This window comes from Balaenoptera physalus (assembly GCF_965194825.1).
Source record: "Balaenoptera physalus genome assembly, chromosome: 2".
NCBI lineage: Eukaryota > Metazoa > Chordata > Mammalia > Artiodactyla > Balaenopteridae > Balaenoptera > Balaenoptera physalus.
In genome coordinates, this window is record NC_138883.1 from 67,796,803 (window position 1) to 67,820,513 (window position 23,711).

The following is a 23,711-nucleotide window of genomic DNA, read 5'->3' on the forward strand; positions in this document are numbered from 1 at the left end:
CCACAACAACGCTATGAGATTAGAAGTAAATTACAGGGAAAAAAACCACATAAAAATCAGAAACACATGTAGGCTAAACAATATGTTACTGAAAAATCAAGAGATCACTGAAGAAATCAAAGAGGAAATCAAAAAATACCTAGACACAAATGACAACGAAAACACGATGATCCAAAACCTATGGGATGTAGCAAGAGCAGTTCTAAGAGGGAAGTTTATAGCAATACAATCCTACCTCAAGAAACAAGAAAAATCTCAAATAAACAATCTAACCTTACACCTAAAGGAACCAGACAAAGAAGAACAAACAAAACCCAAAGTTAGTAGAAGGAAAGAAATCATAAAGATTAAAGCAGAAATAAATGGAATAGAAACAAAGAAAACAATATCAAAGATCAATAAAATTAAAAGCTGGTTCTTTGAGAAGATAAACAAAATTGATAAACCTTTAGTCACTCATCAAGAAAAAGAGGGAGAGGCCTCAAATCATAAAATTAGAAATGAAAAAGGAGAAGTTACAACGGACATTGCAGAAATACAAAGCATCATAAGAGACTACTACAAGGAACTCTATGCCAATAAAAAGGACAACCTGGAAGAAATGGACAAATTCTTAGAAAGGTATAACCTTCCAAGACCAAAGCAGGAAGTAATAGAAAACATGAACAGACCAATCACAAGTAATGAAATTGAAACTGTGATTAAAAATCTTCCAACAAACTAAAGTCCAGGACCAGAGGGCTTCACAGGTGAATTCTATCAAACATTTAGAGAAGAGCTAACACCTATCCTTCTCAAACTCTTCCAAAAAATTGCAGAGGAAGGAACACTCCCAAACTCACTCTATGAGGCCATCATTACCCTGATATCAAAACCAGACAAAGATACCACAAAAAAAGAAAATTACAGACCAATATCACTGATGAATATAGACGCAAAAATCCTCAAGAAAATACTAGCAAACAGAATCCAACAACACATTAAAAGGATCATACACCATGATCAAGTGGGATTTAGCCCAGGGATGCAAGGATTCTTCAACATACGCAAATCAATCAATGTGTGATACACCATATTAACAAATTGAAGAATAAAAACCATGTGATTCTCTCAACAGATGCAGAAAAAGCTTTTGACAAAAATCAACACCCATTTCTGATAAAAACTCTCCAGAAAGTGGGCACAGAGGGAACCTACCTCAACATAATAGAAGCCATATGTGACAAACCTACAGCAAACATCATTCTCAATGGTGAAAAACTGAAAGCATTTCCTCTAAGATCAGGAAATAGACAAGGATGTCCACTTTTGCCACCATTATTCAACATAGTTTTGGAAGTCCTAGCCACAGCAATCAGAGAAGAAGAAAAAGAAATAAAAGGAACACAAATTGGAAAAGAAGAAGTAAAATTGTCACTGTTTGCAGGTGACACGACACTACATATAGATAAACCTAAAGATGCCACCAGAAAACTACTAGAGCTAATCAATGAATTTGGTAAAATTGCAGGATACAAAATTAATGCACAGAAATCTCTTGCATTGCTATACACTAACAACGAAAGATCAGAAAGAGAAATTAAGGAAACAACCCCATTCATCACTGCAACAAAAAGAATAAAATAGCTAGGAATAAACCTACCTTTTTAAAAGACCTGTACTCAGAAAACTATAAGACACTGATGAAAGAAATCAAAGATGACAGAAACAGATGGACAGATATACCATGTTCTTGGATTGGAAGAATCAAAATTGTGAAAATGACTATACTACCCAAAGCAATCTACAGATTCAATGCAATCCTTATCAAATTACCAATGGCATTTTTTACAGAACTAGAACAAAAAATGTTAAAATTTCTATGGAGACACAAAAGACCCTGAATAGCCAACGCAATCTTGAGGGAAAAAAACGGAGCTGGAGGAATCAGGCTCCCTGACTTCAGACTATACCACATAGCTACAGCCATCAAGACAGTATGGTACTGGCACAAAAACAGAAATATAGATCAATGGAACAGGATAGAAAGCCCAGAGATAAATCCACACACCTATGGTCAACTAAGCTGTGATAAAAGAGGCAAGAATATACAGTGGAGAAAAGACAGTCTCTTCAATAAGTGGTGCTGGGAAAACTGGACAGCTACATGTAAAAGAATGAAATTAGAACACTCCCTAACACGATACACAAAAATAAACTCAAAATGAATTAAAGACCTAAATTAAGACTGGACACCCTAAAACTCTCAGAGGAAAACGTACAAAGAACATTCTCTGACATAAATCAGAGCAAGATCTTTTTTGACCCACCTTCTAGTGTAATGGATATAAAAAGAAAAATAAACAAATGGGACCTAATGAAACTTAAAAGCTTTTGCACAGCAAAGGAAACCATAAACAAGACAAAAAGACAGCCCTCAGAATGGGAGAAAATATTTGCAAACGAATCAATGGACAAAGGATTAATCTCTAAAATATATAAACAGCTCATGCAGCTCAATATTAAAAAAGCAAACCACCCAATCAAAAAATGGGCAGAAGACCTAAATAGACAATTCTCCAAAGAAGACATACAGATGGCCACAGGCACATGAAAAGCTGTGCAACATCACTAATTATTAGAGAAGTGCAAAGCAAAACTACAATGAGGTATCACCTCACACTGTTTAGAATGGGCATCATTAGAAAATCTACAAACAACAGATGCTGGAGAGGGTATGGAGAAAAGGGAACCCTCTTGCACTGTTGGCGGGAATGTAAACTGATACAGCCACTATGGAGAACAGCCTTAAAAAACTAAAAACAGAATTACCATATGACCCAGCAATCCCACTACTGGGCATATACCCAGAGAAAACCGTAATTCAAAAAGACACATGCACCCCAATGTTCACTGCAGCACTATTTACAATACCCAGGCCTTGGAAGCAACCTAAATGTCTATCGACAGACGAATGGATAAAGCAGATGTGGTACATATATACAATGGAATATTACTCAGCCATATAAAGGAACGAAATTGGGTCATTTGTAGAGACTTGGATGGACCTATAGACCATCATATAGAGTGAAGTAAGCCAGAAAGAGAAAAACAAATATCGTACATTAACGCATATATGTGGTATCTAGAAAAATGGTACAGATGATTCGGTTTGCAAGGCAGAAATAAGAGACACAGATGTAGAGAACTTTTGGACACCAAGCGGGGCAAGTGGGGGTGGGGTGGGGGGTGGTGCTGGTGGGATGAACTGGGAGATTGGAATTGACATATATACACTAATATGTATAAAATACATAACTAATAAGAACCTGCTGTATAAAAAATAAATTAATTAAATTAAATTTAAAAAAAGGAAAATGTAATAAGTTAATAAACAAAAAACTCAATTAAATAGAGTTGGGAGACCAGAAGGGGGAGCTCTCACACCCTGTGACGATAGAACCCAATAGGAAGAAGACAGACTCCTTTCCTGGCAAGGACTCAGCCAATGCAAAGCCATGAGCTCTTTGTTTTCGTTATGGTCTGTATTTTTTCACACTGGACTGACGACTTTCCTTGAAGACAGACTACCTCTTTTTTGGCTAAAGTCTTTTTAGAAAAGGTTATCCTTACCTGGGGAACTCCTCTAGAACTCTGAGGTACCCATCTTACTGGCCAGGTGCTTTGACAAGTCCTTTTCCTCTCTATGTAAGTGCTCTCCTTCCTTCGCCATGCCGGGACTTGCATGTGGTTTGGCATGGTTGCAGACCCCAAATTGCAATTCTCTGCTAATACTGAATAAACCCATCTTTGCTGGAGAAATATTTGGCAGTGTTTTCGTCTCAGGTCAACAGCAGTCTATGAGCTAGCATGTGCACTGTTAATGGGTTTGTCACTGTTTCTATGCTTTTTCAGTGGGCAGAGTAAGGAAATCCTTTTTTTTTTTTTTTAAGGAGATAATATATCATGAGTTCATACTGATATTTCCAATTCAAGTTTAAGAGTATAGGGTTATTTCTTAACCTCTGATTTTCTATTTCCATCTGTTTTCTCTCACACTAAAAAAAACAAAAACAAAAAAATAAAAAACTTTTCACAAAGCAAGACTAATCAAGACAGGGTGGTACTGGCATAAGGACAGACACAGAAATCAATGGAAAAGAACTGACAGTCCAGAAATAAACCAATTTATCTATTTTTAATTAATTTCTGACAAGGCTGCCAAGACTTCATTGGGGAAAGAACAGTCTCTTCAAAAAAGGATGCTGGGAGAACTGGATAGCCACATGCAAAAGAATGAAGTTGGATACCTACCTTATAGCACATATAAAAATTAACTCAAAAAGTATGAAATACCTAAATACAAGCCCCAAAACTATAAAAATCTTCAAACAAAACAGAGATTCGGCAATGGTTTCTTTTTCTTTTTCTAAGAAATACACATTTGTATTTTCAATACCGCAAGTTCAGTAGCAATTATGAGCTGGCAATGGTTTCTTAAATATGACACCAAAAGCACAGGCAACTAAAGAAAAAATGAAATTAAGTTTAAAACCACAATTAAAAATTTTTGTGCTCCACAGGATACTATTAAGAAAGTGAAAAGATAACCCACAGGATGGGAGAAAACATCTGCAAATAATACACTTGATAAAGGTCCAGTATTCAAAATATATAAAGTACTCTAACAACAATAAAAAGACAACCCAATTTAAAACTGGACAAGGGATCTGAATTGACATTTCTCCAAAGATACAAACTGCCAATAAACACATGAAAAGATGCTTAATATCATTAGTCATCAGGGAAATGCAAATCAAAACCACAGCGAGATACCATTTTACACCCAGTAGGATGACTACAATCAAAATGTCAGATAATAAGAAGTACTAGCGAGGATCTGGAGGAACTGGAACACTCAAACACTGCTGGAGGGAATAGAAAATGATGCAACCACCTCAGAAAATAGTCTGGCAGTTCCTCAAAAGGTTAACCATGGTGTTACCATTTGACGTAGCAATTCCATTCCTAGGTGTTCATGCACACAGGAGAAATGAAAACATATGCCTACACAGAAACTTGTACACAAATGTTTATAGTAGCATTACTTACAACAGCCAAAAGGTGGAAACAACCCAAATGATAAATGGATAAACAAAATTTGGTATATCCATACAATGGAATATTATTCAGCAATAAAAAGGAAAGAAGTACTGATAACATCTACAGTATGGATGAATTTTGAAAACATCATGCTAAGAGAAAGAAGCCAGATACAACAGACCATGTATATGATTCCATTCCTATGTAATATGCTGAACAGGCAAATATACAGAAACAAATAGTACCTCAGGGATGGGGGTTCAGGGGTTGGGGATGTAATAGTTAAGGTGATGAAAATGTTCTTTAATTCATTATGGTGATGGCTGCACACCTGTGCGAATATACTAAAAACCAATGAACTGCTTTGGGTAAATTGTATGGTATGTAAATTATATGTCAAAAAAGATGTTTTAAAACAAGGAAGGAAGAAGGGATTGGTAAATCGTACTTCTTTTAAAAATGGCATAGTTGGGTTTATGCAGGGTAAAAGAGAAAGCTGGGCATTATTAGCTCTATAGGACACAAAATTTGTGACCTTCACTAACAAACAAAGTAATTTGATTCAACGGTCAATAACAAGTAAAGATGCTTGTGACTTATAGCAGACACCGTTAGCTACCTATCCAATATCTATTTTCCCCTTCTTCCTTGCTAAAAGAATACAGATTTTATTTGGGGGTGACAATACACTCATCTAAATATTAACTTTTGTGGCCTCCCTTGATGCTAATTCTATCCAGTGAGACATAAATGAAAAGTCTTCTGGGAGCTTCTGGGAAAGCTTAGCTTTCCTGACCAAAATCAACAGTCAGGGCTGGCATAGTTAATTTCTCCCTTCTTCTTGCCTTGAACATATATTGTGATGTCTAAAGTTGCAGCTGCCATCTTGCATCCGTGAAGCAAGGAGCAAGACAGTGAAAAACAACAAACTAAAGATGACAGCTCAAAAAGACAGAAGGGGCCTGGATCTTTGATTACTTAAAAGAGCTGCTATACCAAGCTGGACTTCCTATTCAGACTTTCTATTATCTTAGAAAAATAAAACCTTATTTTTAAAAGCTCATATAGTTAGGTTTTCTGTTTTTTAACGCCAGACTCAGTCTCAATCAAAATAATGTTTCCTCAGCCAAAAAATTTTAAATCTTTCAGTCTATTTAAAATTCAAAGATAGTCTCAAAAATCGAAGTGGCAAATTGGGTTAAGGAAATTTCTGATTTTTCGCACTGGACATCTAAGATTTTTTTTTTTTGAAAAAAAATCTGTTTCCACCTTCAAGAATAAGGAAACTAAGAACTCATATTACCTGACACATTCTGTCAATATTTTCTTCAGTTGGCATTACGAAGTACACTGCAGGAACATCTGGAATAGGATCTCGATCAGAGTGCAAAAGCCTAGGACACATAAAGAATATAAAACTTTTTTCTTAGTCACTTATCTAAAAAGATAGCTAAAAATTTTACAGTATTTCTCAAACTAGTTCACCAGTTCAAGGACAGTGACCAGTACTCTAAAAGCTCTTGATGCAATTAATTATTTAACCCAGCTTTCTCCTTATATCAATGTTAGTATTATTTATTAGTAAGATCCTAATCTCAGTCTTCATTTCTTGTACTCCAATCACCTTATTTCTAATACCTCTTATGGTCAGTCTCTTCTACCAATATTCTCCTTGAATGAGAACTAAAGCACATTCAAAATCAATTTTATTCCCATTTTTCATAGAAATATGGTGGGGGGAGGTAAGAGGGAGGAAAGTACAGTTCTCTGAGAGGGAAAACAGAAAGCTGGAACTATCTTTAGAAGCAATGAAAAAATTTAACCATAAATAAAATCAAATATATTTTTTAAATGAAAGGTATACGAATGCTTCCTTAAAACTTTAAGACAATCTATATTGTTCTACTTGTTGCTTCGTAAGAGAATGCATAAGAGATCGGCTAAGCATCTTATAGATTGTACCACTTGATAGTTTTCTCTTTTACAGTTCAGGAAGTATATTCATTCAAATATCCCAATATCAACTGAGAAAATATCTTTATTCTCCACTGTAAGATTTCACCATGCTTATATCAGGAAATATGAGAAATGTTCTATTTCTACAATATTCTAGTCATCCTTCTATACGCAATATTCCATACACAATCTACATACATCCTTCTATATATACAATTATTTCAGTCATCCTTATAAAGGAGAGAGTCAAAGAGGCACATGCTGCCAGTGAGCCTGCATTTGATAACTTTTTTCCCTCTGTTTGGCTGCTGCTAACACCAGAAGGATTATAATGTGCTGGCAGCCATTGTTTGTTGTCTTCTTACACTGGCTGTCCAACTACCTAAAGGGCTACAACCACCAATTCATGTTCTGGAAACTGTAATTATTGTTTCCTATAAATCAGCCTAAACCAGCTTGCAGAATATAAAGTAACTGATGAAGTATTCCCCAGCAAGAAAGGAAGAATAGTCAGAGGCAAGGTGCACAGGAATTTACCAGAGTAGCTGTGTAATCCTTTCATGCTCTGATGGCAATAGCAACAGGTGGGCAGCAAGAATGCACAACTCTCAAACTGGCAGAATATCTTGTCACTCCTTAAGGAAGTACTGAGGCCTCACTGTTATTAGTCACTGTTTCTGAGTCACTATGGTTCAGTAGACAAACAGCCCAGAAACAGTGGTCAAGCAATCTGGCCATGACTCTGCTATTAATTACCTGTACAATCATGGGACAATCACTCGAACCCTACAAACTTTAGTCTTTTTATTAGTAAAATAAAATAAAGGAGTTAAATAGTAAGGTAGCAATAGTAACCAATGCTTATAATAAACCATCATTTTCAAGGATGGCATCAAGCTTAACTCCAGTTTAGGTCATAAGCATTAACATGTCACCACCAACAAATGTGTAGTTTAAGTCTGACATAAAAATGAGAGGAAGAACCTGCCAAATACCACGTTTAATCAAACCTAAGGTGCTATCAATTTTAAAACATATTATTAAAACAGGCAGAAAATGCTGCCAATTAAACTATGTCATGGCATTATTAAGTAGACCTTAATTTCAGAAATATTAAATTAAAAAGTAAAAAGTATATTTTAGAATTAATGTAATATTCTATTAATTTAAAACAAATATTCAATATAAAATTGAAGAATTGAAGAATTTAACAAGATTCTGATACGCCACTCACTGGAAATCTAAAACCACATTCCCAATAAAAGAGCACACTATAATTCAATATATTAAAATATCACAGACTGAAAACTGATTATAACGTCATAAAAGAACAAAATGCAACTAAGTTAGAACACCGTAAAACTGGACTCCTTCAGTACATAAAAGTATTAGTAGCTATTCATGTATACAGCCCCTCTTTAAATGTTCTATTGTTCTATTAGGCCAAGTCTACAAAGTAATGCAATTTGTTTTATTTATGAGACGTACCATAAGGAATATAATCAAATAAATTTAGTAGTTAAGAAGACAACATAGATAGTTCCCTATGGTGATTAAGTCATTACTTCCTAGTTACTTAAATTTTTCATATTAATGATATACTAATTTAGGTATTCCTCTTTTTAAAAAGTGTATTTGAATTAAAGAAATAAAAAATTTTCAGAGCTGAAAGAGACCTTGAAACAACCAGTTATTTTCCTTTACATAAGAGAGTAAACCAGTCTGTAGGAAAAGACACAAGAGAGAAAATTTAAATTATGAAATTTCAAATTCTCAGACTGAGGATTATTTTTAACTTCAGAAATAAAGGGTTAAATAAAACAAGATAATGGAAAAAATGTTCTCTATATGCAAGTACTATAACCTAATACTATTTTCTTGATAAATGTCCCTTAGTAATTTGATTTCAGGGTGGCTAAAGACATTTTTAAAAATGTATTTGAGGGACTTCCCTGGTGGTGTAATACTTAAGAATCCGCCTGCCAATGCAGGGGACATGGGTTCAAGCCCTGGTCCGGGAAGATCCCACATGCCTCAGAGCAACTAAGTCCGTGCGTCACAACTACTGAGCCTGCGCTCTAGAGCCCACGGGCCACAACTACTGAAGGCCACGCGCCTAGAGCCTGTGCTTTGCAACAAGAGAAGCCAACGCAGTAAGAAGCCCGTGCACTGCAACAAAGAGTAGTCCCTGCTCGCCACAACTAGAGAAAGCCCGTGTGCAGCAACAAAGACCCAATGCAGCCAAAAATAAATAAGATATAAATACATTTATTAAAACAAAAGAAAACAAAACAATGTATTTGAAAACAAATGCCATTACTAGAAACACGTTAAAACTCACAGATGCAGAGTGATTCCCATGTCTCTCAGCTCCTTCACAGAGAGCAGAGGAGAGATGATATCTTGGCCAAATCTGTCATAAATGAGCACCTAGCAGAAACAAAACAAAAGTCATGCGTTTTTTTAAACATTATTATCAGTGAACAGTCAACAGAGAACCCAATATTAAGATTATGTTCAAGTACATTTTATTTTAATATACTGAATTCTTATACTTACCTCAATTTAATATTTTCCATAATTATTTACCAAAATGTCCATTCATCTAGTAATCCATTCTTAAAAGCATTATTACTTGGGCTAAAATAAATTATTATATAATTTTTTCTTATAAAATACTTTTTCTAAGTTAAAAAACATACCAGAGACTATAAAATCTTCATCTTAGTTTATAATAAAGGACTTGGAACATACAGCAGACTCACTTACACTCCCCTATCCCATTCACATATATCCTTTCTAAAAAGAGAAGTAAAAATTAGTCACTTTCAAAACTAATGCTTAACAAGTTCCAAGACTGTAAAGAAAATTTAGTAATTTAAGTATCTCATGCATTTCCTCACATTCTGAAAGTGTTAAAACTGACACCTCTGATGAGTAGTAAGTATTCCAACTGGGTCTTCAAACTCAGAATTAGTTTTAGAGTCTAGGCAAATAAAAGAGACCCTTCAACTAATAGGTGTTTTCCACTACTCAATCAATAATTCTTAATGGAGTAAGAAATTGCTAATGAGAGGATGAAACATACTGTCATACAAAAACATGGTTTGTTTGAATGCCAGCATTCAAACAAAGGATAGAAAAGCTAAAAATCTTCCTGCTCCAGTTACAAAAGGCTGGATGTTATATCCTTCAAAAATCTTCCTTCCTTACACCTCAATATATCTGTATTATTAATCTTGTGATAGAGAAGTGACGGGTAGGGAAAGAATCTGACACAAATCTATACCCCAGAAATTCTCAAGTTATTTAATTCAAATGCTGAACATAGGCACTAGAAAGAATAAACAAGTAGAGTTTACGCAAAGGGCAATAAGAAGATGACTACAAATAAACAGGAAGGAATAGGAAAATGAGGGGACACGCTAAAGCTTAAATTATAAATCATTTTTCAGATGACTTTAATCACCTTTAGAGTTAATCCAAAGGACTTAGCAAGACTCATTAGAGTTTTCAAAACACCCCAAACTGTAACCAAGTTGATCTGTTCTTGATTCTTACAAAGAGAGAAGTATAAACTGACTATAATCTAACAAGTTTAGACCTAATCAACTGTATTATAATCTCTTTGAAGAAAAAGAAACAGTGATTATGAAGTTTAGAATGAAGGAGCTCAAAGAATAGGAATTTTAAAAGATTCTCCAGCATTTCTCAAAGGAAAAAGATTATAGATTGCTTTCTGGTCCAATTAACATTTTTACTGACAGTTTTATATATCATAAATTAATAAAATGCATTCTGGTTTACAGATCACTCTCTCATTAGTTGATTAAAATGGACCAGTATCCCTAAGTCTGAGTAACCTTAAGAAAGCTTGCAAGATCAAAATTCTGGATTTGTAAAGCTAAGGAACAAAACTTCAACTGGAATAAAGACCTATCAGTGAGGCCCCACCTAAGAAATCAGCTGGATTCTCTAGATGAATATTATTATCATTGCCTGTGTCATTCCATAAAATATTTATCAAAAAGGATTCACATTTTCTCCCATTCTGCAGGTTGTCTTTTCATTTTGTTGATGGTTTCCTTAGCTGTGCAAAAGCTTTTAAGTTTGATTAGGTCCCATTTGTTTATTTTTGCTTTTATTTCCTTTGCCTTGGGAGATTGATAAGAAAATACTGCTATGATTTATGTCAGAGAATGTTTTGCCTATATTCTCTTCTAGGAGTTTTATGGTGTCATGTCTGACATTTAGGTCTTTAAACCATTTTGAACTTATTTTTGTATGTGGTATGAGGGAATGTTCTAATTTCACTGATTTACATGTACCTGTCCATCACTTGTTGAAGACACTGTCTTTTCTCCATTGTATGTTCTTGCCTCCTTTGTCATAGATTGACCGTAGGTGTGTGGGTCTCTTTCTGGGCTCTCTATTCTGATCCATTGATCTATTTGTCTGTTTTTGTGCCAATACCATGCTGTTGGACTATTGTAACTTTGTAGTATTGTCTGAAGTCTGGGAGGGTTATGCCTCCAGCTTTGTTCTTTTTTCTCAGGATTGCTTTGGCAATTCTGGGTCTTTTGTGGTTCCATATAAATTTTAGGATTATTTGTTCTAGTTCTGTGAAAAATGTTATGAGAGAAAATATTTGCAAGTAATGCGGCCAACAGTGGGTTAATATCCAAACTATACTAACAGCTCATACAACTCAATATCAAAAAAACCAACAATTCAATCAAAAAATGGGCAGAAGATCTAAATAGACATCTCTCCAAAGAAGACATACAGATGGCAAACAGGCACATGAAAAGATGCTCAACACCACTAATCATTAGAGAAATGCAAATCAAACCCACAATGAGGTATCGCCTCACATTGGTCAGGATGGCTATCATCATAAAGTCGACAAATAAATGCTGGAGAGAGTGTGGAGAAAAGGGAACCCTCATACACTGCTGGTGGTAATGTAAACTGGTACAGCCACTATGGAAAACAGTACAGAGGTTCCTTAAAAAACTAAAAATAGAGCTACAATATGATCCAGGATTCCCACTCCTGGGTATATATCTGGAAAAAATGAAAACTCTAATTTGAAAAGATATATGTACCCCAATGTTCATAGCAGCACTATTTACAATAGCCAAGATGTGGAAACAACCCAAGGGCCCATAAACAGATGACTAGTTTAAGAGGATGTGGTATGAGGAGAAACAAGAAGAACTACAATCCTGCAGCCTGTGGAACAAAAACCACATTCACAGAAAGACAGACAAAATGAAAAGGCAGAAGGCTATGTACCAGATGAAGGAACAAGATAAAACCCCAGAAAAACAATAAATGAAGTGGAGATAGGCAACCTGCCAGAAAAAGAATTCAGAATAATGATAGTGAAGATGATCCAGGACCTCGGAAAAAGAATGGAGGCAAAGATCAAGAAGATGCAAGAAATGTTTAACAAAGACCTAGAAGTATTAAAGAACAAACAAACAGAGATGAACAATATGATAACTGAAATGAAAAATACACTAGAAGGAATCAATAGCAGAATAACTGAGGTAGAAGAATGGATAAGTGACCTGAAAGAATGGTGGAATACACTGCCGCAGAACAAAATTAAGAAAAAAGAATGAAAAGAAATGAAGACAGCCTGAGACCTCTGGAAAAACATTAAACACAACAACATTCACATTATAGGGGTGCCAGAAGGAGAAGAGAGAGAGAAAAGACCCGAGAAAATATTTGAAGAGATTATAGTCAAAAAATTCCCTAACATGGGAAAGGAAATAGCCACCCAAGTCTAGGAAACACAGAGAGTCCCAGGCAGGATAAACCCAAGGAGAAACATGCTGAGACACATAGTAATCAAACTGGCAAAAATTAAAGACAAAGAAAAATTATTGAAAGCAACAAGGGAAAAACGACAAATAACATACAAGGGAACTCCCGTAAGGTTAACAGCTGATTTCTCAGCAGAAACTCTACAAGCCAGAAGGGAGTGGCACAATATATTTAAAGTGATGAAAGGGAAGAACCTACAATCAAGATTACTCTACCCAGCAGGGATCTCATTCAGATTCGAAGGAGAAATCAAAAGCTTTACAGACAAGCAAAAGCTAAGAGAATTCAGCACCGCAAAACCAGCTCTACAACAAATGCTAAAGGAACTTCTCTGAGTGGGAAACACAAGAGAAGAAAAGGACCTACAAAAACAACCCAAAACAATTAAGAAAATGGTCATAGGAACATACGTATCAATAATTACCTTAAATGTGAATGGATTAAATACTCCAACCAAAAGACACAGGTTTGCTGAATGGATACAAAAACAAGACCCATATGTATGCTATCTACAAGAGACCCACTTCAGACCTAGGGACACATATAGACTGAAAGTGAGGGGATTGAAAACAATATTCCATGCAAATGGAAATGAAAAGAAAGCTGGAGTAGCAATTCTAATATCAGATAAAATAGACTTTAAAATAGAGAATGTTACAAGAGACAAGGAAGGACACTACATAACGATCAAGGGATCAATCCAAGAAGAAGATATAACAATTATAAATACATATGCACACAACATAGGAGCACCTCAATACATAAGGAAAATGCTAACAGCTATAAAAGAGGAAATAAACAGTGACACAATAATAGTGGGGGACTTTAACACCTCACCTACACCAATGAACAGATCATCCAGACAGAAAATTAATAAGGAAACACAAGCTTTAAATAACACAATAGACCACATAGACTTAATTGATATTTGTAGGACATTCCATCCAAAAACAGCAGATTACACTTTCTTCTCAAGTGCACACGGAACATTCTCCAGGATAGATCACATCTTGGGTCATAAATCAAGCCTTGGTAAATTTAAGAAAATTGAAATCATATCAAGCAACTTTTCTGACCACAACACTATGAGATTAGAAATAAATTACAGGGAAAAAACCCCGTAAAAATAACAAACACATGGAGGCTAAACAATACATTACTAAATAACCAAGATATCACTGAAGAAATCAAAGAGGAAATCAAAAAATACCTAGACACAAATGAAAACAAAAACACAACGATCCAAAACCTATGGGATGTAGCAAGAGCAGTTCTAAGAGGGAAGTTTATAGCAATACAATCCTACCTCAAGAAACAAGAAAAATCTCAAATAAACAATCTAACCTTACACCTAAAGGAACTAGACAAAGAAAAACAAACAAAACCCGAAGTTAGTAGAAGGAAAGAAATCATAAAGATCAAAGCAGAAATAAATGGAATAGAAACAAAGAAAACAATATCAAAGATCAATAAAATTAAAAGCTGGTTCTTTGAGAAGAAAAACAAAATTGATAAACCTTTAGCCAGACTCATCAAGAAAAAGAGGGAGAGGACTCAAATAAATAAAATTAGAAATGAAAAAGGAGAAGTTACAACGGACACCGCAGAAATACAAAGCATCGTAAGAGACTGCTACAAGGAACTCTATGCCAATAAAATGGACAACCTGAAAGAAATGGACAAATTCTTACAAAGGTATAACCTACCAAGACCAAAGCAGGAAGAAATAGAAAATATGAACAGACCAATCACAAGTAATGAAATTGAAACTGTGATTAAAAATCTTCCAACAAACAGAAGTCCAGGACCAGATGGTCACAGGGGAATTCTGTCAAACATTTAGAGAAGAGCTAACACCTATCCTTCTCAAACTCTTCCAAAAAATTGCAGAGGAAGGAACACTCCCAAACTCACTCTATGAGGTCATCATCACCCTGATATCAAAACCAGACAAAGATACCACAAAAAAAGAAAATTACAGACCAATATCACTGATGAATTTAGACGCAAAAATCCTCAACAAAATACTAGCAAACAGAATCCAACAACACATTAAAAGGATCATACACCATGATCAAGTGGGATTTAGCCCAGGGATGCAAGGATTCTTCAACATACGCAAATCAATCAATGTGATACACCATATTAACAAATTGAAGAATAAAAACCATGTGATTCTCTCAACAGATGCAGAAAAAGCTTTTGACAAAAATCAACACCCATTTCTATAAAAACTCTCCAGAAAGTGGGCATAGAGGGAACCTACCTCAACATAATAGAAGCCATATGTGACAAACCCACAGCAAACATCATTCTCAATGATGAAAAACTGAAATCATGTCCTCTAAGATCAGGAAATAGACAAGGATGTCTATTCTTGCCACCATTATTCAACATAGTTTTGGAAGTCCTAGCCACAGCAATCAGAGAAGAAAAAGAAATAAAAGGAATACAAATTGGAAAAGAAAAAGTAAAACTGTCACTGTTTGCAGGTGACATGATACTACACATAGATAATCCTAAAGATGCCACCAGAAAACTAATAGAGCTAATCAATGAATCCGGTAAAGTTGTAGGATACAAAATTAATGCACAGAAATCTCTTGCATTACTATACACTAACAACAAAAGATCAGAAAGAGAAATTAAGGAAACAATCCCATTCACCACTGCAACAAAAAGAATAAAATAGCTACAAATAAACCTACCTAAAAGACCTGTACTCAGAAAACTATAAGACACTGATGAAAGAAATCAAAGATGACAGAAACAGATGGACAGATATACCATGTTCTTGGATTGGAAGAATCAACATTGTGAAAATGACTATACTACCCAAAGCAATCTACAGATTCAATGCAATCCCTATCAAATTACCAATGGCATTTTTTACAGAACTAGAACAAAAAATGTTAAAATTTGTATGGAGACACAAAAGACCCTGAATAGCCAACGCAGCCTTGAAGGAAAAAAACGGAGCTGGAGGAATCAGGCTCCCTGACTTCAGACTATACCACATAGCTACAGTCATCAGGACAGTATGGTACTGGCACAAAAACAGAAATATAGATCAATGGAATAGGATAGAAAGCCCAGAAATAAACCCACGCACCTATGGTCAACTAAGCTGTGATAAAAGAGGCAAGAATATACAGTGGAGAAAAGACAGTCTCTTCAATAAGTGGTGCTGGGAAAACTGGACAGCTACATGTAAAATGAAATTAGAACACTCCCTAACACCATATACAAAAATAAACTCAAAATGGATTAAAGACCTAAATGTAAGACTGGACACCATAAAACTCTTAGAGGAAAACATACGAAGAACACTCTCTGACATAAATCACAGCAAAATCTTTTTGACCCACCTCCTAGAGTAATGGAAATAAAACCAAAAATAAACAAATGGGACCTAATGAAACTTAAAAGCTTTTGCACAGCAAAGGAAACTATAAATAAGACAAAAAGACAGCCCTCAGAATGGGAGAAAAGATTTGCAAATGAATCAATGGACAAAGGATTAATCTCCAAACTATATAAACAGCTCATGCAGCTCAATATAAAAAAAAAAAAAAACCCAATCAAAAAATGGGCAGAAGACCTAAATAGACAATTCTCCAAAGAAGACATACAGATGGCCACAGGCACATGAAAAGCTGCACAACATCACTAATTATTAGACAAATGGAAATCAAAACTACAATGAGGTATCACCTCACACTGGTTAGAAAGGGCATCATCAGAAAATCTACAAACAGCAAATGCTGGAGAGGGTGTGGAGAAAAGGGAACCCTCTTGCACTGTTGGTGGGAATGTAAACTGATACAGCCCCTATGGAGGACAGCCTTAAAAAACTAAAAGCGGAATTACCATATGACCCAGCAATCCCACTACTGGGCATATGCCCAGAGAAAACCATAATTCAAAAAGAGTCATGTACCCCAATGTTCATTGCAGCGCTATTTACAATACCCAGGTCATGGAAGCAACCTAAATGCCCATCGACAGAAGAATGGATAAAGCAGATGTGGTACGTACATACAATGGAATATTAATCAGCCATAAAAAGGAATGAAATTGGGTCATTTGTAGAGACATGGATGGACCTAGAGAGTGTCATAGAGAGTGAAGTAAGACTGAAAGGGAAAAACAAATACCGTATATTAACGCATATATATGGAATCTAGAAAAATGGCACCGATGAACTGGTTTGCAAGGCAGAAATAGAGACACAGATGTAGAGAACCAACGTATGGACACCAAGGGGGGATAGCGGGGTGGGGAGGGAGGTGGTGGTGGTGGCGGGATGAATTGGGAGATTGGGATTGACATATATACACTAATATGTATATAATAAAGAACTAATAAGAACCTGCTGTATAAAAAACAAATAAATAAAATTAAATTCAAAAATAAAATAAAAATTTTCCCAATACTAGGAAAAACAAAAAGAGGATGTGGTATATGTATACAATGAAATATTAGTCAGTCATAAAAAAGAATGAAATATTGCTATTTGCAGCAAGATGGATGGACCTAGAGAATATCACACTAAGTGAAGTAAGTCTGAGAGAGAAAGACAAATATTATATGATATCACTTATATGTGGAATCTAAAAAATAATAGAAATGAATCTATATAAAAAAGAGAAACAGACTCACAGACATAGAAAACAAACTAATGGTTACCAAATGGGAAAGGGAAGGGGGGGAGGGATAAATCAGGAGTACGGATTAACAGATACAAACTACTGTATGTAAAATAGATACACAACAAGCATTTACTGTATAACATAGGGAAATACATTCAATATCTTGTAATAACCTATAATGGAAAATAATCTGAAAAAATTCTATATGTATAACTGAATCACTTTGCTGTACACCTGAAATGAACACAATATTGTACATCAACTATACTTCAGTTTTAAAAAAAAAGATTCACATTAATAAGCCATGCTAAGTAAAAGTAAAATATTCAGGCATTACAACTAAAATGTGCTACTGTTCAGTATTAACAAGAAATTCCCTCCAATCACCACCAATAAGGGCTGAGAGAAAGAAAATAATCCCCATTAACATAAAGTCTCTTACCTTCCATACTGGTTCTCCAGTGCTGTTTTTAATATGAGGCACATTAAAATTCAACATACGCTTCAAAGCCACTGGAAATGAAAACAGTCTTATTAAATATTACCAATGTTTTTAGGATTTCATTTTTCCACCACACTTATTACTTATTACCTCAAAACAAAATGCACAAATCACTCTAGTAAAACTGATTAATCAACATTAATGCATATGTAGAAGTAGGATCAGACTTTGTAAGAAAGTTTCATCAACAACTAAAGGGATGTTGTCTGGGAGATTTTCTAATTTAAGCGTCTTTGCCCAGATTAAAATGTGAAAAATGTTCAGGAAGAAGCCTTTTCCATGTCTCCTGATGATACTACACTACATTTTATATAGATGCAAAAAGAAATTGTCAATCACGACCTTGCAGTGGCCTCGATAGATAACTGGTGCTGTTGTCTATTTACTGTGTGGCTGAAAGCATAGATTAAGATAAGTTTTTCTAAAACCAAAAATCCTCTATGATATATTTAATTGGTTCATATTTAAATGGTTTAAAACCTAAATACAGCAGATCTATTTTTTAGTTATCCTGGAGTGCATTCTACGGCCAATTTATCCTGTCAGATTCACTAGTGAGACTTTCCTATAGATGTGGTAGGTAACTGATAACTCCTGCTTAAAAAATATACAATTCTATAATCATAGCAGTTACACTTTATGTCTTACAGTATTTTGTGGTTTTTACTGCTCATCTGTTCATGTGTTACAGCAGACTCAAATATTTTCTAAGGGAAATAAAAATCTTGATACACTTTTATGTGAAGTTGAGACGGCCAAATATTCAAGGGAGGGTAGTAGTTATCTGATTAAATGTTTAAATGATTGGTAACCCTAAAATCTACTTGGTTGATTTTTAAAAAGCATTTGGATTAGGTTTTATTAAGTAATACAGAATAATCTACAAGCTAAACACCTACCAGAGAAGATTATAATACTCAAATCACCTGCGTATCAATTTATAGCATATTCACTCACTAGAAAAACTTCTATTCAATGCTTATTTCTTGAAGCAGGTTAAAATAATAAGAGATTGCACTTCAGTGATATATTTATATATGTGTAGAGATACAGAGATGATTTGTTGGTAAAATGTTAGTACCTAATGTCCAGCCAATAATATACATCGCCCATAATTTAGACCTACTTCAGAAGCTCACAGATGTGACAATAGTTCACAGAGGACACCTAGGAAGAATCACAGCCTGTGGTACATATGAGTTCCAGGTACATGGTGTTCTCCAGAGCTTCGGTAACTGAAAGAGGCCCCTATCAGCAGGTATTCCCACGCTTGCCTTCTCAGCTCCATCTTGGTGAATTTCCCCATTTCTGAGCCTTGGCTAACTTGTTAACAGGGATTTTGACACAATGGATTTGTTAATAAAGTACATGGTCTAAGACTCAATTGTGATTTATTTCCCAAAACATTCTCAATAGGCATCAGGGAAATGTTTACTTGTCCTACTATAGAACATAGTTTACCTTTCTCCCAAAGTAAGACAGAACTCAACTGGAGTACTAATTTGATAAACCTGGCATAACCTATGTAGTAATGATGTGAAATCTTGCTACAATGAAGTTTATTTCTGCAGAAATCCATATTATACTACTAGACTTTAACATTCTACAAAGTTTCTGCATATAAAAATTACTACCATCCAAACTTCATTTTTCAAAAAGCTCCCTTATATTGGTACAGAGTCTCCCTTAACATGTTTTTTTTTATTTTAATATGTAGTATGACCTAGTTCATTGAGGTTCATTAAGCTGTCAGAACCATAGTGCAAAGACAAGTGGGGCTTCTATTTGCTTACACAGATGTAATGAATGGCAGTTATTTCCCAAATTTTATTTGGACTTTCATATATTTAAGTTACACCTGACTTCATCTGATAGCTTACACTACATTATCTATTGGGGAAATGCAGAACACAACTCATTATGCACTGTGTGTCGTTAGTAGATTGAAGTCTATCATTAATTTTTCTTTGAATTCCAAAGGAAGGAATCAAGTACAGCCAAAATCCTTTCTGTAGGTCATATTAATTGTAACCAGTTATATTCCTATTCCGATTTATATGCAAAAGAACATAATTAAAAGAGACAGAACTTCCAAATATGCAAATTCTTAATGGCTTATCTCTATTAGCTCCTCAGAATTAACAGTTTGCCAACTTTCAAGACAATTAGCTAACAGGTATAAACCAAGTTGCCATCAGAAGTTTCCAAAAAATCAGGCAAAACTAAAATTATCTAAGGTGGAAAAATATCAAAGCTCAAGGGAAAGAATATGTATTTTTAAAAACTATACTTCACGGTATAAATGGAAGCTATATAACCATGCTCTGCTAAACATGAAACTAATAATGCGTAGTTTAAAAACACTAATTTGCCAAATAATTAAAATGGGAAAGGTATTAATTCATGCGTTTTGCCATTCTTATATCCCATTCCAGCATGCTGAAGACGGAAATCTTTATCACAAGGCGTTTCTCTTCAGGTACCCCCAAAGACTGGTCCACAGGAGAGAAATGGCAGAATGTAATCTGCTCTGAAAAGAGCATCTAAATTTTTAACTGTGATGTAAGTGCCGGAAAATGAAACTCTCAACATTAAAATGGGAGAGAACTTAACCACGCGCAGAAACAAACCTGAAGACCTCATAAGTGGCAACACGGGGCGGGAAATGCCAGGTGCCAGATCTGGTCGCCATGGCCTTTTGAGGCCCAGTAGGAAAGAGACTAGAGCAGGACCGCAGCAACCCGCTCACCCCTGAAGCCCCCTCTCCGGCACCACATCTGAGAGACGAGTTCTCAAGCTAATGGCATCTCTTCCCTAAAAACTCAAAAGGGGAAGGGCTCTCGATGGTCTGAGAACGGGATTAAACTATTGGAGGTCCGTCTCCGAACTGCACGCACGGCGACCAAGTGAGGGCGACAAGAGGAGGAATATGTCCTCACGGCAAGCACAAAACCGCAGGGAAGAGAAGGGAATAAGTCGGTACCTGTTTGTCTCTCTCGAATACTGGCTGCTGCGGCCGCCGCCATCTTGACTCCCACCATACACTGCCCGGCTTGAGAGCAGAGCCCGATGTTGACGTGGCCTCCCCGACCGCCCCGGAAGCAAAGATCGGAGGGGCGGGACCATAGAAGGCCGAACCCCGCCTCCTCCAGGGTGACCCTCCCATACTCTCAGCTCTCTCCACAAAACTTAGAGACCCAACGTGGGAATAATACCCGAACACCTGGCAGTGTTTACTTTCCAGCGGCGGAATAGTAGGAATTTTTATCCTGTCTAATCAAGCCACAGCTTCTCAAAGGGTAGCTGCTTTAAAGTGAGCTCTTAGGGCAGGAGCGTGTTGTAGTGCTAAGGACCTAAGTACTGAACTGTTAGTTTGGTCGTCTACAGATCTCTTGTGGTGATAATAATCTAGGAGCTTAAGGATCACAGGACTAAAGTAAATGAAGCTCCTGGAACAAAATTGGCACTTAAATGCTAGCTCCCTTCTGTTTCCCCAGTGCAGCAGGAGGGGTCTCCCGTTTGCTCCTTTTCTGGGAAACAGGCGGCTTCGGAGCATTGCTCTAATCAGGCAGATTTCTTAATCTCATCTGTTAGGCATAATGGTCTAGCTGCATGGGGTTGTTTTGCCTGCATGGACACAGAAGCCAGGAAGGCGCAAAATGGCAGTTCGTATTTTCCTCCTTTTAGTAACTGCAAAATCACAAAACATTACTTTGGCAGAGGGTGTAAGTGGATAGTGCAGGTGTCTTAATGTACACAAAGCCATGTGATGACAAAATGTATCCAATATTAATGATTTCTAATTTAATCCATAGATTTTTTTTTACTGGATGTCAAAAATGGACACAACTCATTTCCCATATGGTCAACAGAGTTCACTTAGGATATTGCATTAGTTATTGAATATGTTCATTCTGAAGCTTCACCAAATTCTGAAATGAAATTATAGACCCTGTGCCTCAAAAACTGGTCTGAAAACTTAACTTTTTGAATTTATGAGAAATTAAGTTACCCCAACAATTACATAAAGAGCAAATTTTTTAAACAAAACACAAAAGTTTATTTTTATGAAACTTAAAGACAGGTGATCTCATTCTTAATGCCATTAGGGAACACCCTAGAACTGGACCTACATTTTTTTTTTTCCTTGTGTAAATTTTTTTCACCTTTTTTGAGGGTATAATTGATAAATCTGGCAACATATCTGAAACGTACATTGTGATGATATGATATATATGTATACATTGTGAAAGAATTCCCCCCACTTAGTTATTTACCACATCTATCATCTCACACACACACACACATATATATATATATATATATATATATATATATATTTATTTTTTGGTGAAAACTTTTGCATTCTACTCTCTTAGCATATTTCAATTATACAGTACAGTTAACTACAGTCACGTTATATATTAGATCCTCAGACCATACTCATCTTATAGCTGATTTTTTACTGCTTCCTATATGTGGAATAAAAAAAAGTGGAATCACCAATGAACTAGGTGTGTTGCATTTAAACAGAGATGACAGTTCCTGCCCTATGGGAAAGTTCTACTTAATTTTTTGTCTTCATGGAATATAAAATAAACAGGCTTTCCCACTGTCAACATCGGAGAGCCCAATCTTGTTCATTTGGTTACTTCTACTTTCAAATGCAAATCTAACCATTTCAGAGCTCCAGCATAGACCTCCCAAAATATATGACTCATATGACATAGAACACTAAGGCATGTTTAACATTTGTGTACAGTATATACATTTGAAATGATAAAAACTGTCCTGACCAAGGAGTGCACATAGTGTGGGCAAACAAATGTATAGGAAATATATGTCCCACAGAACAGTGGCAGTAAACAAACAGTCCCTGTAATGCTAAGACTGAGTAAGGTATTTGTAATGTGTTATTAGAATAAGGAAAGGATTAAACTGTGGCTGTTAGAGTGTTAGTTAACCTAATTTTTTTAGCTGTTTAACTGACTCTACCTATCCAGATTTTTGGCTAAAATAATATAATTATTCTGGCAAACTATTATTTTACATTAGGGGATAGTTTTAACAGAGAATACCTCAGGACAGCTCATTCAAGAGAGGTTCCTAGGTGTCAGCCAATAACTGCTTGCAGGATCTCTCAAATGGGGAAAGGATCTATTATCTACACGGTATTGTCAGAATCTTAACCTTGTTAAATCCTAACAAGTTACTTGATTTAGTTTATATAAGCACTTCACATTTAGTAGCAGAAACACATTTATTTAGAAAACTTCATTATAAGTGTCATTTTTTTTTGTTGTATCTGAAGTCTTTTAAAAAAAGGGAAACTAGGCTGACATAAACTATCACCTAACATAATACCTGGCATACAGTAGACATTGGAATATGTTTGGCAATTTGAAAAGATAACAGTCAAAATGAGAACTTGAAAATAGGATTTCTTCAAAGCAATCCAAATTTTCCTAAACTATACGTAATACACATTCAAGTAATCCATCAATGTGTTTTATGCTTTACATTGCATCACTTAGAGCATAAACCTAGTTTAATAGCTTATTGTAAAATTAGCAACAAAGCTGTGATAAGCACTATATATAAGAATTACACATTTATAAATAGAATCTTGTTCTAATCATTTTCTTATAATGACTGAATGTAAAAGGCAAAGTCACCGAGAA

General features: G+C 35.5%; 1 protein-coding gene across 6 annotated transcripts in view; it reads right to left on the reverse strand.

The window, feature by feature from the left end:
• SCFD1 (sec1 family domain containing 1) overlaps positions 1-21,147 on the reverse strand; it is a 132,001-nt gene extending 110,854 nt beyond the window's left edge. For 5 of the 6 annotated variants that reach the window (XR_014261131.1, XR_014261132.1, XR_014261133.1 and 2 more), the window contains exons 1-4: positions 21,014-21,147; positions 17,971-18,041; positions 9,380-9,468; positions 6,386-6,476 (exon numbers count right to left, since the gene is read on the reverse strand). Coding sequence is in view for 2 of the 6 variants with exons in the window: in XM_082452126.1 (XP_082308252.1) it covers positions 6,386-6,476; positions 9,380-9,468; positions 17,971-18,041; positions 21,014-21,071 (309 nt within the window). In the remaining 4 variants the exon portion in view is untranslated. The remainder of the gene's footprint in view (positions 1-6,385; positions 6,477-9,379; positions 9,469-17,970; positions 18,042-21,013) is intronic. The other variant, XR_014261130.1, reaches the window with a different exon arrangement.
• Between the last annotated feature and the right edge of the window lie 2,564 nt (positions 21,148-23,711).